The 12,486-nt window shown below is 35.8% G+C and overlaps 1 protein-coding gene across 1 annotated transcript in view; it reads left to right on the top strand.

Moving 5' to 3' along the window:
- Window positions 1–12,486, top strand: part of dicer1 (dicer 1, ribonuclease type III) — a 38,906-nt gene that overhangs the window by 9,747 nt on the left and 16,673 nt on the right. Inside the window, exons 5-18 of the mRNA XM_051133497.1 lie at window positions 1,238–1,391; window positions 1,494–1,621; window positions 1,764–1,898; window positions 3,074–3,234; window positions 4,215–4,383; window positions 4,486–4,958; window positions 6,965–7,097; window positions 7,192–7,434; window positions 7,516–7,670; window positions 7,753–7,885; window positions 10,009–10,084; window positions 10,174–10,313; window positions 10,662–10,841; window positions 10,931–11,144. Of these exons, the coding sequence (XP_050989454.1) occupies window positions 1,238–1,391; window positions 1,494–1,621; window positions 1,764–1,898; window positions 3,074–3,234; window positions 4,215–4,383; window positions 4,486–4,958; window positions 6,965–7,097; window positions 7,192–7,434; window positions 7,516–7,670; window positions 7,753–7,885; window positions 10,009–10,084; window positions 10,174–10,313; window positions 10,662–10,841; window positions 10,931–11,144 (2,494 nt within the window). The remainder of the gene's footprint in view (window positions 1–1,237; window positions 1,392–1,493; window positions 1,622–1,763; window positions 1,899–3,073; window positions 3,235–4,214; window positions 4,384–4,485; window positions 4,959–6,964; window positions 7,098–7,191; window positions 7,435–7,515; window positions 7,671–7,752; window positions 7,886–10,008; window positions 10,085–10,173; window positions 10,314–10,661; window positions 10,842–10,930; window positions 11,145–12,486) is intronic.

The following is a 12,486-nucleotide window of genomic DNA, read 5'->3' as shown; positions in this document are numbered from 1 at the left end:
CTCGTAGCCGATGCCTTTGATTTTCAAATAGACATTGTCTTTATTAACAAACCACATATTTTAAGTCTAAAGAAGTATATATTGGACTAAAACTCTTAAAACTATGTTCTGTCACACACAAACAGTATTATTCATAAAATTATAGTGGGTTTGGGCGTCCGCCATGACACTCGTTGTAAGAAATAAGAAACGGTTGGAGTTCCGATATCAGAATATCACACTCCTCTCTAGAAAGAACTGTTGTATAAATATAAATACACACAAATGCATGTGTGTATTTTAAAAATATTTACACATACTCTACCAGTCAAAAGTTTTTGAACAGTAAGATCATGTTCATGATTTCATGTTTTTTTTAAAGAATTCTCTCGTGCTCACCAGGCCTGCATTTATTTGATCAAAAATACAGCAAAAGCTGTAATATTGTGAATGGAGTTGTCAAAAGATACTGGGTTCAGTACTTTCGGTACTGAAATTTTAAAAAACATCCATTTTCCACTCACTCGCTGATTGGCCATAATCATGTTTAAAAAATTGGCTCAACAGTGCTGAAATGTGAGCGGGAAATAGACATTTTTAAAATTTCAGTACCGAAAGTACTGAACCCGGTACTTTTTTGACAATCCTAATTATTAAATATTTTTACTATTTAAAATAACTGCTTTCTATTTGAAAATGTAATTTATTCCTGTGATCAAAGCTAAATTTTCAGCATCATTACTCCAGTCTTCAGTGTCACGTGACTCTTCAGAAATCATTCTAATATGCTGATTTGCTGTTCAAGAAACATTATAAGAAGAAATTATAAGAAATTAATACTTTTATTTAGCATGGATGCTTTAAATTGATCAAAAATGATGATTAAAACGTTTATAATGTTACAAAAGATTTCTATTTTAGATAAATGCTGTTCTTCTGGACTTTCTATTCATCAAAGAAACCTAAAAAAATTCTACTCGGCTGTTTTCAACAAAATAATAGTAATAATAAATGTTTTTGAGCAGCAAAATTCAGCTTCGAGATCACAGGAATAAGTTACATTTTAAAATATATTCAAATAAAAAGCAACTATTTTACATTTTTTACTCTTTTTGCTGTACTTTGGATCAAATAAATGCAGGCTTGGTGAGCAAGAAGAGACTTCTGTAAAAAATATTAAAAATCTTTAGACTGGTAGTGTATACATGGTATGTAGCATTTTGCTGAATAATTACACCCAATTGCATTTTTCCACCAGGTTGAACTTCTTGAAGCAGCTCTTGAACACAATACTATAGTCTGCTTAAATACTGGCTCAGGGAAGACCTTTATCGCAGTACTCCTAATCAAAGAACTCTCCCACCAAATCCGTGGAGAGGATGGAAAGAGAACAGTTTTCCTGGTGAATGCAGGTGAGGAAATGTCTAGTCTGCCGTGTATCCTATTAAAAAATGATCAATTTGTTTCTGTATTTTAATTAATCCTAATTCTGTTTTGTTTTTTTCTCACTAAAGCATCATCTGTGGTTCAGCAAGCATCTACTGTAAGAACCCACTCTGATCTCCAGGTAGGCGACTACATGTCAGAAGACATGACATCATGGCCCGAGGAGATGTGGAACAGAGAGATGATGGAGAATCAGGTGTGATTATACATGGCCGTTTTAACGTGCCTATGAATTTTTTATTCATATAATTGTCGGACGTTTTGATGAGGTGTCATCTGCAATCTCTCTTCTTCCATCCTCCTCATCGCTCTCTTTTCCGTAATGTCTGTTCTTTCAGGTGCTGGTCATGACGTGCCACATCTTCCTGCATGTGATGAAGAATGGAGTCTTGCCACTATCAAAAATCAACCTGCTGGTTTTTGACGAATGCCACCTTGCAATCACAGACCATCCTTATCAGGAAATAATGAAGGTGAAATTGCAGTCTGTTACAGCATTGAACGGGTGCTATGAAATCACATCTGTCAGTGTAAAGAGAGGGATGATAGAGGTCTCATCTAACTGTCACTCCACAGAGATGCTAAAAAGATGTCGATCTATTATTATAGCATTAATGGGCGTGTATTTAGTCCTGGAGATTGAACGTAGGCACTCTGATAAGATGTTGCATTTTTATTTTGAAGGCTAACCCTTTGTAGCACATCCTAAGTTTAGAGTAAAACGGATAGTCCACCCAAAAATGAAAAATTGTCATAATTTACTCAACCCACATTCCAGACCTGAATGACTGACTTTTGTTTGTGATATGTAAAAGATATTTTTGAGAAACACATTCATACAATGAAAGTCAATAGGTTTTAATGTTGTTTGGTTCCCAAGTTTCTTCAAAATATCTTGTTTTATACAGAAGAAAGGAAGTCATACAGGTTTGAAATTACATGAAATGATAACACGAGTAAACAATGACGTTTTTGGCTAAGCTATCTCTTCATATTTGAAGATTGGCTGAATGCAGATGTTTTGACTTTTCTGAATGCGTGATCTTTCCTGAGGGCAATCATATTTTAGTCACAACACTTACATATTTAAAATATGCAGGTCATTGCTGTGGAAGTTGTGTTCACTTAAAGGCATAGTTCACCTAAAAAATGAAAATTCTGTTGTTAATTATTCACTCTCATGTCGTTCCAAACCCATAAGACCTTCAGAACACAAATTTAGATATTTTTGATGAAATCCGAGAGCTTTCTGACCCTCCATAGGCAGCAATGTAACTAACACATTCAAGGCCCCGAAAGGTAGAAAGGACATTGTTAAAATAGTCCATGCGACTTCAGTGGTTCAACCTTAATTTTATGAAGCTACGAGAACTTTTTGTGTGCAAGAAAAAAAAAAAAAAACCCGACTTCAACAATTTCTTCTTTTCCATGCATTGAAATGGTTTTTCCCTCATGATATTAAAACACACATGCTGGAAATATAAATCAGATTACACAATTGTGATCACTCCTGTAACTGTTTTTACCCTGAAGATGGTCTTAGATGCTGGTCTTAGCTTTGTCCAACTGTAGATATCATATTGTAAGGTGGTTGGTGCTAACCATACCTAGTTGCTTTGTTAAACAGTGTCAGTCTTTTTTTTTACAGATTTGTGAGGGTTGCCCAGGTTGCCCTCGCATTTTGGGTCTGACCGCTTCCATTTTAAATGGCAAATGTGACCCTTGTGATCTGGAGGAGAAGATTCAAAACCTGGAGAAGATTCTGCAGAGCAATGCAGAAACTGCCACTGATCTTGTGGTACTGGATAGGTATGTTTAGGATTTCCAATCTGGTGTATTTTTTTATTTGATTTGATTTACACAACAGAATTGAAAAAATGTCAGGATTCACTTCCAGAACAAATATTTACAGATAGTTTACTCAACCCCTTGTCATCCAAGATGTTCATGTCTGTCTTTCTTCAGAAAGAAATTTTTCTTCGTAAAGAAATTGTTTTTTTGAGGGAAACATTTCAGGATTTTTCTCCATATATTGGAACCACGAGCTTAAGCTTCTAAAATGCAGTTTAAATGCAGCTTCAAAGGGCTCTAAATGATCCCAGCCAAGGAAGAAGGGTCTTATCGAACGAAAAGGTTGGTTATTTTCTAAAAAAAAAAATTACAATTTATATACTTTTTAACTTCAAATGCTCGTCTTGCCTAGCTTGCCATGTGTATGCGTACTCTGTGCAGTCCTGTTCAAGACAGTTAGGGTATGTTGAAAAACTCCCATCTGATTTTCTCCTCCAACTTCAAATCGTCCTACATCGCTGCAGAAATACCGACCCAGTGTGTACAAAGTGAACATGCAAAGAAGGTCAAATGCCCTTTACAAAAAAAGGCAAAACAGCGATGTAGGATGATTTTAATCTTGGAGGAGAAAATGAGATTGGGAGTTTTTCGATATATCCTAATTGTCTTAAACGGGACTGCACAATGTGTGCATGTGCATCACAGAGCTTGACAATGAGAATTTGAGGTTTAAAAGTGTATTAAGTATATTAGATAAGACCCTTCTTCCTCGGCTGGGAAGCTGCATTTAAACTGCATTTTGGAAGTTCAAATTTCAAAGGAGAAAAATCCTGAAATGTTCCTTAAAAACATAATTTCTCTACGATTGAAGAAAGATAGACATGAACATCTTGGATGACAAGGGGTTAAGTAAATTATCTGTATTTTTTGTTCTGGAAGTGAACTAATCTTAAGTATCATCTCTTATAAATGTTTCTTGCCTATGTGTTTATGTCCAGGTATGCATCCCAGCCTCGTGAGGTGGTGCTGGACTGCGGGATGTACCAGGATCAGAGTGGGCTCTCTGAGAGGCTTTTGAGTGAGCTGGATGAAGCTCTTCATTTTCTTAATGACTGCAACTTATCTGCTCATCGAGAAGATAGAGATCCCACATTCATCTCCAAACAGGTTCTCTCTTATGTTTATATTTTGAAGCAGTACTCTCAAAAGGATCGTCTTGTGATGTTTTCAAATTGCTTGTGTTTTGATTGTGTGATTGTTTATCCTAAGGTGCTGAATGACTGTCGCGCCGTGTTGACTGTGCTGGGCCCTTGGTGCGCCGATAAAGCTGCGGGAATCATGGTCCGGGAGCTGCAGAAATATATCAAACATGAACAGGAAGAGCTGAACCGCAAGTTCCTGTTGTTCACAGACACCATTCTGAGAAAAATCCACGCCTTATGTGAGGAGCATTTCTCTCCAGCTTCCCTAGACCTGAAGTTTGTTACTCCCAAGGTCATCAAACTTCTGGAGATTCTCCACGAGTACAAACCTTTCGAACGGCAGCAGTTTGAGAGCGTGGAGTGGTACAATAATCGCAATCAGGACAATTATGTTTCTTGGAGCGATTCTGAGGACGATGATGAGGATGAAGAGGCGGAGGCAAAGGAGAAGCCCGAAGCTAATTTTCCGTCGCCTTTTACTAACATACTCTGTGGAATCATCTTTGTGGAAAGACGATATACAGCAGTTGTTTTAAACAGGTTTGTTTTCAGTACTTCACTGTCTTTCTCGGAAATTCTACACAAATAATAAATGCACTACAACTCTAAGGAAGCCCATTTCCGTCACTGAATAAAAAATAAAAAGCTAATTGTGACTTTTTATCTCACATTTTTGTCAGAATTGCATGATACAAACTTGCAATTCTGACTTTTTTACTCAGAATTGAGAGATAAACAGAATTGTGAGCTTACATCTTGCAATTCGAATCATGCAGTTCTGAGAAAAAACATCAGAATAGCAAGATGTATACTCAGAATTCAGACTTTTTTTCCTTAGAATCAAGAGATACAAACTTTTTCTAGCTTTTTTTCTTTTTCCCTTCAGAACTGGACATTATAACCCCAATTGCGAGTTTATATGTCTAGTTTTGAGGGGGGAAAAGACTGTTTTTTCACAATTGCAAGTTTATCACACTATTCTGGAAAAAAAAGTCAGAATTGCAAGATATAAACAACTGTGAGGGGAAAAAAAGTTTGTATCTCTCAATTCTGAGAAAAAAAGTTGGAATTTTGAGTTTGAATCACGCAGTTCTGAGAAAAAACGTTAGAATAGCGAGATGTGAACTTGCAATTCTGACTTTTTTTTTTCTCAGAATTAAGAAATGCAAACTTTTTTTCTTGCTTTTTTCTTTTTCCCCTCAGAACTGGACATTATAAGCCATATTGGGAGTTTATATGTCCAGTTTTGAGGGGAAAAAAGACTGATGTTTTCTCACAATTGCGAGTTTGTCTCACTATTCTGAAAAAAAAAAAAAAAAAGTCAGAATTGCAAGATATAATGAATTTTGAGTTTGAATCACGCAGTTCTGAAAAAAAAAACGTCAGAATAGCGAGATGTAAACTCAGAATACTGACTTCTTTTCTCAGAATTAAGAGATACAAACTTTTTCCTTTTCCCCTTAGAACTGGACATTATAACCCAAATTTAATTTATATGTCCAGTTCTTAGGGGAAAAAAGACTGATGTTTTCTCACAATTGCAAGTTTGTCTCACTGTTCTGAGGAAAAAAAGTCAAAATGGCAAGATATAAACAATTGTCCAGAAAAAAATCTCTCAATTCTGAGAAAAAAAAAAAGTCAGATTTCTGAGTTTACACGTTGCTATTGTAATGTTTTTTTTTATTTTTTTAGAATTGTGTGGTTCAAACTCAAAATTCAGACTTTTCTCTTTCAGAATGGCAAGATATAAACTCGCAATTGCAAGAGAAAAACTCAGAATTGCAAGATACAAACTTTTTTGTCTTTTATCTTTTTAGTTTGTCTCGCAATTCTGATTTTTTTTTTTTTCAGAATTGTGCGATATTGCAGTTGCGAGTAATAAAAAAAAAAGTCGCAATACCTTTTATGTTTAATCAGTGGTGGAAACGGGCTTCCAAACAAATAAATCATTTTAAATGCGAAAAGTGAATTTAGGAATCACAACATTATAATGTAACAGTTTGAAAATGTGTTTATATATTTTGTAATTAGCCATAATTACAATTAACAGTGTTATTAAATTATTAGTGTTTTAAAATAGTAACTGAATGGAGGCAAAACGAGTCTAAATACATAAAGATACAATAAATATTTTTTTACTTACAGATAAATTAGAAAATCTAATATTTAATTAAATAATTAAATATTAGATTGTTTGTTTGTTTTGTTTTTGGTTATTGGTTCAAAATAACTGCTTTTTATTTTAATATATTTTAAAATGTAATTTAATCCTGTGATGCAAAGCTAAATTTTCAGTGGTCTTCAGTGTCAAAATATTTTTGTGAAACTTTTTTTTTTTTTTTAAACAGGATATTTTTAAATCTTTTGTTACATTTGAAGTGTCATTACTGTCACTTTTGACAAATTTAATGTGTCCTTTTTGAGAAACAGATTTAATCTTGTTCACACCAATCTTGTATATATTTAGTTAGTGTTTAGCAGATTGCTTATTATTGCTTATTAGTCAAAGGTATTTGAATGCACCTTGTACTATTTGTGTGTATCAGGCTTATCAAGGAGGCTGGAAAGCAGGACCCAGAGCTGGCCTACATCAGTAGCAACTTCATCACGGGTCACAGCATCGGCAAGAACCAGCCTCGCAACAAACAAATGGAGGTGGAGTTCAGAAAACAAGAGGAGGTAAGAGAATCCAGCAGTCCTAGGAAGTCTCTTGTGTCACTTCCTTAGCTTGTGCTGATCGTAATTGTTACTGCTGATTCACATTACTCTCCAGGTCCTGAGGAAGTTCAGAGCCCATGAAACCAACTTGCTCATTGCAACCAGCATTGTGGAAGAAGGCGTTGATATTCCAAAGTGCAATTTGGTCGTTCGGTTTGACCTGCCGACAGAGTACCGGTCGTACGTGCAATCCAAAGGTCGCGCCCGGGCTCCAGTCTCCAATTACATCATGCTAGCTGACAGCGAGCGGACAAAAACATTTGAAGAAGACCTCAAGACCTACAAGGCCATAGAGAAGGTCAGCAGGTTTAATGAGATTCCCTGAAGAAGGTTGTGTGTACATTAAGACGTGTCATACTAAGAGTTGCACATCTTTTAGATCCTCCGAAACAAGTGTTCGAAGTCAGCAGAGTGCAGTGATTTTGAACTGGAGCCGGTGACTGATGATGACAACGTTTTACCACCTTACGTCCTGCGCTCAGAGGACGGCGGCCCCCGTGTCACTATTAACACAGCCATTGGGCACGTCAACAGGTTAGTACTCTTTTCTAAATCAAAGATTGCTCTATTTTGTTGCATGTAATGTCATTCTTAAATGCTTTTGTGTGTTGTGCAGATATTGTGCTCGCTTACCCAGTGATCCGTTCACTCATCTTGCTCCGAAGTGTAAAACTATGGAGCTGAAGACTGGAGGTTATAAATCCACACTCTTCCTACCCATTAACTCACCACTAAGAGTTCCTGTCACCGTGAGTTCTTGAAAAAATATATTTGACATTTTTCTAAATATTCTGACATTTAGTTCTCTTTGCTAGGAGTAAAGGGAGAGTTTACCCAGACTGTCAGAATTTCCTCATCCTTGTGTTATTCTAAAACCTGTTAGACTGACTTTCTTACATAGAACACAAAAGGAGATGTTTTGAAGAATGTTTACACTGCTCTTTTCCATATAATGAAAGTGGATGGAAACCGTGAGCTGTCAAACTCCAAAAAAAACAACAACAACAATCAGACACACTAGAAAAGTTGTCTATGGCCACATACACACTGCAGCTAAATTCGGTTGTCAGTTCGCCTTTTACTCCTTAATCACGTTCTGTACACACATAATTCACTAAAATACTAGACAACCGCATTCGACAACCGAATTAACTCCCGAAAAGTACAGGTAGTGGCAACCGCATTTTATAGAAATTCTATGCATTGTGTATGGAACTTCGTCTGTATGTGAGATGCAAGAAAATAACAGTGAAAGAAGTCTTAACCTTAGCACATTTTGACACATTTTGATAGTTGCGCTCACAAGCCATGCAGTAAAGTGTCAGTGTTGCCAGATCTTCATAGAAAAAAAAGCAAAAAAGGACAAGCACAGAAAACACTGAAACACACAAATGCTTTGTTTTATTACACCGAAAACCTTGTCATCCAAGATGTTCATGTTTGTCTTTCTTCACCCGTAAAGAAATTGTTTTTTGAGGAAAACATTTCAGGATTTTTCTCCATATAATGGGCTGGTATGGTGCCCCGAGTTTGAACTTCCAAAATGCAGTGTAAATGCAGCTTCAAACGATCCCAAATGTGGTTGTAAATGATCCCAATCAGGGAAGAAGGCTCTTATCTAGCGAAACGATTGGTCATTTTAATTAAAAAAAAAAAAAATTCTATTTAAATACTTTTCAATCTCATACGCTTCTGTTGTCTTGCTGTCCCTGAACTCTATGTATTATGGTTCAAGACAGGGTATGTCGAAAAACTCCAATCGTAGTTTCTCCCTCAACTTCAAAAATCATTCCAAAATCATCCTGAAGTGAACATGCAAAGAAGATCAAACACCCATATAGGGCGATTTTGAAGGGAGAACATAAGATGGGATTTTTTCAACATACCCTAACTGTCATGGACCGAAAAAAAAAAAACAGTTCAGGCAGAGTAATGCAAGACAACCATTTGACATTAAAAAGTATATAAATTGTATTATTATTATAAAAATAACCAATTGTTTCACTAGATAAGACCCTTCTTCCTCAGCTGGGTTTACTGAGGAAGCTGCATTTAAACTGCATTTTGGAAGTTCAAACTCGGGGCACCATATATGTCCACTATATGGAGAAAATTGCTGAAATGTTTTCCTCAAAAAACATAATTTCATAACGACTGAAGAAAGAAAGACATGAACATCTTGGATGACAAGGGGTGAGTACATTATCTGTGAATTTTTGTTCTGGAAGTGGTCTTCTTCTGTAACTCCATAAAGTTCCTAGCTTTATGAGCTAAGACCAAACATGCTTAACAGCGCTTGTAAATATGTGGACATGGCAACACTGCGAGACAGCGCTCTCTAAAGCAGCCTCTCGAGCATAAACAAAACTCAGCACATCTATCAGTGGTAGTTTAGTTAAAAACGACAAACAAAACGAGTCTTTAGTAAAAAATGGCAGATACCCAAACAGCTAAATTCTTGTTCACTCCCGCAAGATGCCAAAATGTTGCTATGGTTACAAATGCGGGAGTTACTGCTGTTCTGTTCACACTCACTCCTGCGTTAAAATGCGATTGTCACTCCTGAAACTTGCAGTGTGTATGTGGCCTAAATGGTTTGAGTGGCTTATTCCAAGGCTTTTATGGCCATATAATTGTTTGTGTGAGACAAAGACTGAAATTTTACATTTTCACTTACAATTTTTTCTTGAAAAAATTTCACTCCCATTGTATGAAACAGAAAAGTTTGGATGTTCAGCTGTAAATCTTTTGTGTTCCATGTAAGAAAGTCATACAGGTTTTGAAGGACATGAGCAAAAATGGTTGTGATTTTTATTCTATAAAGCTCTGATTGAAAGTAAAAAGTCTTGTAAATGTTTATTCATCTCTTTAGGGGCCAACAATGAATTGTGCAAGACTTGCCGAGAAAGCTGTCGCACTTCTCTGTTGTGAAAAGCTGCACAAAATTGGTAAGCATGAAAAAAAGTGTAAATATACAGGATTTCTAATGCATTCTGAGACTGAGAGTCACTGACTGATGTGTGATGTTCGTGTCTAGGTGAACTGGATGATCATTTGATGCCCGTGGGAAAGGAAACTGTGAAGTATGAGGAGGAGCTGGACCTGCATGATGAGGAGGAGACGAGCGTGCCAGGAAGACCAGGCTCCACCAAACGGAGACAGTGTTACCCAAAAGCCGTAAGTGCCATGAACCCAAAATACCTTTTTAAAAGTCTGTTAGGAATTGTTTTTTTGGTACTGTTTTTTTGATATTGTGACTGTTTCGTGTTATAATATATATGTAATTTATTCCTTTGATTGCAAAGCTGAATTTTCTGCATCATTACTCCAGTCTTTATTGTTACGTGATCCTTCAGAAATCATTCTAATATTTTGGTGCTCAAGAAACATTATTGATAACACAAATCTTTTACAGTCATCTTTTGATCAATGTAATGCATCCTTGCAGAATAAAGGATTGTTTTCTTTTTTTTTAACCACAATGTGTAGAAGGTATCAAATCATGTTGGGTATGCTGTCTTGTAGATACCAGAGTGTCTGCGGGGGTGCTACCCTGTGCCAGAGCAGCCTTGCTACCTTTATGTCATAGGGATGGTCCTCACCACCCCTCTTCCTGATGAACTCAACTTCCGGCGGAGGAAGCTGTACCCACCGGAAGACACTACCCGATGTTTTGGCATTCTGACAGCTAAACCAATACCTCGGGTAATCCCCTTTATTTAACTTCTCTTTCTGAATCTGGAGACCCTTGTTTGATTATATCTGAAATTCATTAACTTGCCTTGAACTTTCAGATCCCTCACTTTCCTGTGTATACACGTTCTGGTGAGGTGACCATTTCGATTGAGCTGCAGAAGTCGGGCTTCACTCTGAGCGCGGAGCAGCTGGAGCTGATCACACGACTGCACCAGTACATTTTCTCCCATATCCTCCGTCTGGAAAAGCCAGCATTAGAGTTTAAGCCTGTAGAGGCAGATTCTGCCTACTGCGTTCTACCTCTCAACATTGGTGAGTCAGTCAGAGCGAGATGTTGTCTTGTTTGAATATGAGATTAAAGTCCTTCCTCTGATTGTCAGTTTAAGATATGGTTTTATCTAGATCCGTAATGAATCTGTCAAATAATACTTTCACTGTTTGGACAAAATGCCACATTTTATGACCTGTATTTTATTGAACAGACATGGGCATTCCAGGTCTTATCCATTTTTTCCCCATTTAAAAAAAAATCATCCGAGATAATTCATTCCACAGCACACAGACACAACTGATAATGAAAAGCAGGACTTTTTTTGACAGCATTGGGACTTTTATTTTGACAGCGCTGTCATGTTACAGGACCTTGCATTCTTTATCTTCATTACTTATCAGTTTTGTCTAATAAATTATTACAGAGAAAACGGTCAGAGAAAGTACACTACCAGACTTACTGTTCAAGTTTTTGAACAGTAACATTTTAAATTTTTTAAATTTTAAGTCTTTTTTTTTCACCAAGCCCGCAATTATTTGATCCAAATTACAGCTAAAACAGTAAAATTTTGAATTTTTTTACTATTTAAAATATCTGTTTTCTATTTCAATATTTTTTAAAATGTAAATCATTCCTGTGATTTCAAAGCTGAGTTTTTAGCATCATTTCTTCAGTGTCACGTGATCCTTCAGAAATCATTCTAAAATTCAGATTTGCTGCAAAAAAAAAAAAAAAATGACTCCAAGCTTCTGAATGGTATGTTGTATTATGTAACAAAAGCTTTTTCTTTCAGAGAAATACTGATCTTAACTGTTTGCAATATTGATGATGATAATAATAATAAAATTTTTTTTTTTTAACTGCAAATCAGCATATTAGAATGATTTCTGAAGGATTATGTGACACTGGTGTAAAGATGCTGAAAATTTAGCTTTGATCACAGGAATACAGTACATTTTAAAATATATTAAATAGAAAACAGTTATTTTAAATAGTAAAATATTTAAAAATGACTGTTTTTGCTGTACTTTGGACCAAATAAGTGCAGCCTTGGTGAGCAGAAAATACCTCTTTAAAAAACAATAAAAATCTTGCTGTTCAAAAACTTTTGATTGTTAGTGTAAATAGTATATAAAAAAAAGTATTATAAAATTACTATAGTCTAGTCTTTGAAAAAATATGATTTACCAGTGATTCCTTTTTATACATTTTTCCCTGTGTCTTTATACTATACAGAAACACTGTAATAGGATTGCAAAATTGTGAAGTTGCCATCTAAAATATAAATCTGTTATTTTACAGCTTTATGTTCTTAAATTCAAATTATTTTGCACCTCTGAGATATTGGCTATGAAATATTTATTAACTGAAGACTTGTTGCAG

This window comes from Labeo rohita, chromosome 17 (assembly GCF_022985175.1).
Source record: "Labeo rohita strain BAU-BD-2019 chromosome 17, IGBB_LRoh.1.0, whole genome shotgun sequence".
Taxonomy (NCBI): domain Eukaryota; kingdom Metazoa; phylum Chordata; class Actinopteri; order Cypriniformes; family Cyprinidae; genus Labeo; species Labeo rohita.
This window is presented reverse-complemented; position numbering and strand designations above follow the sequence as displayed.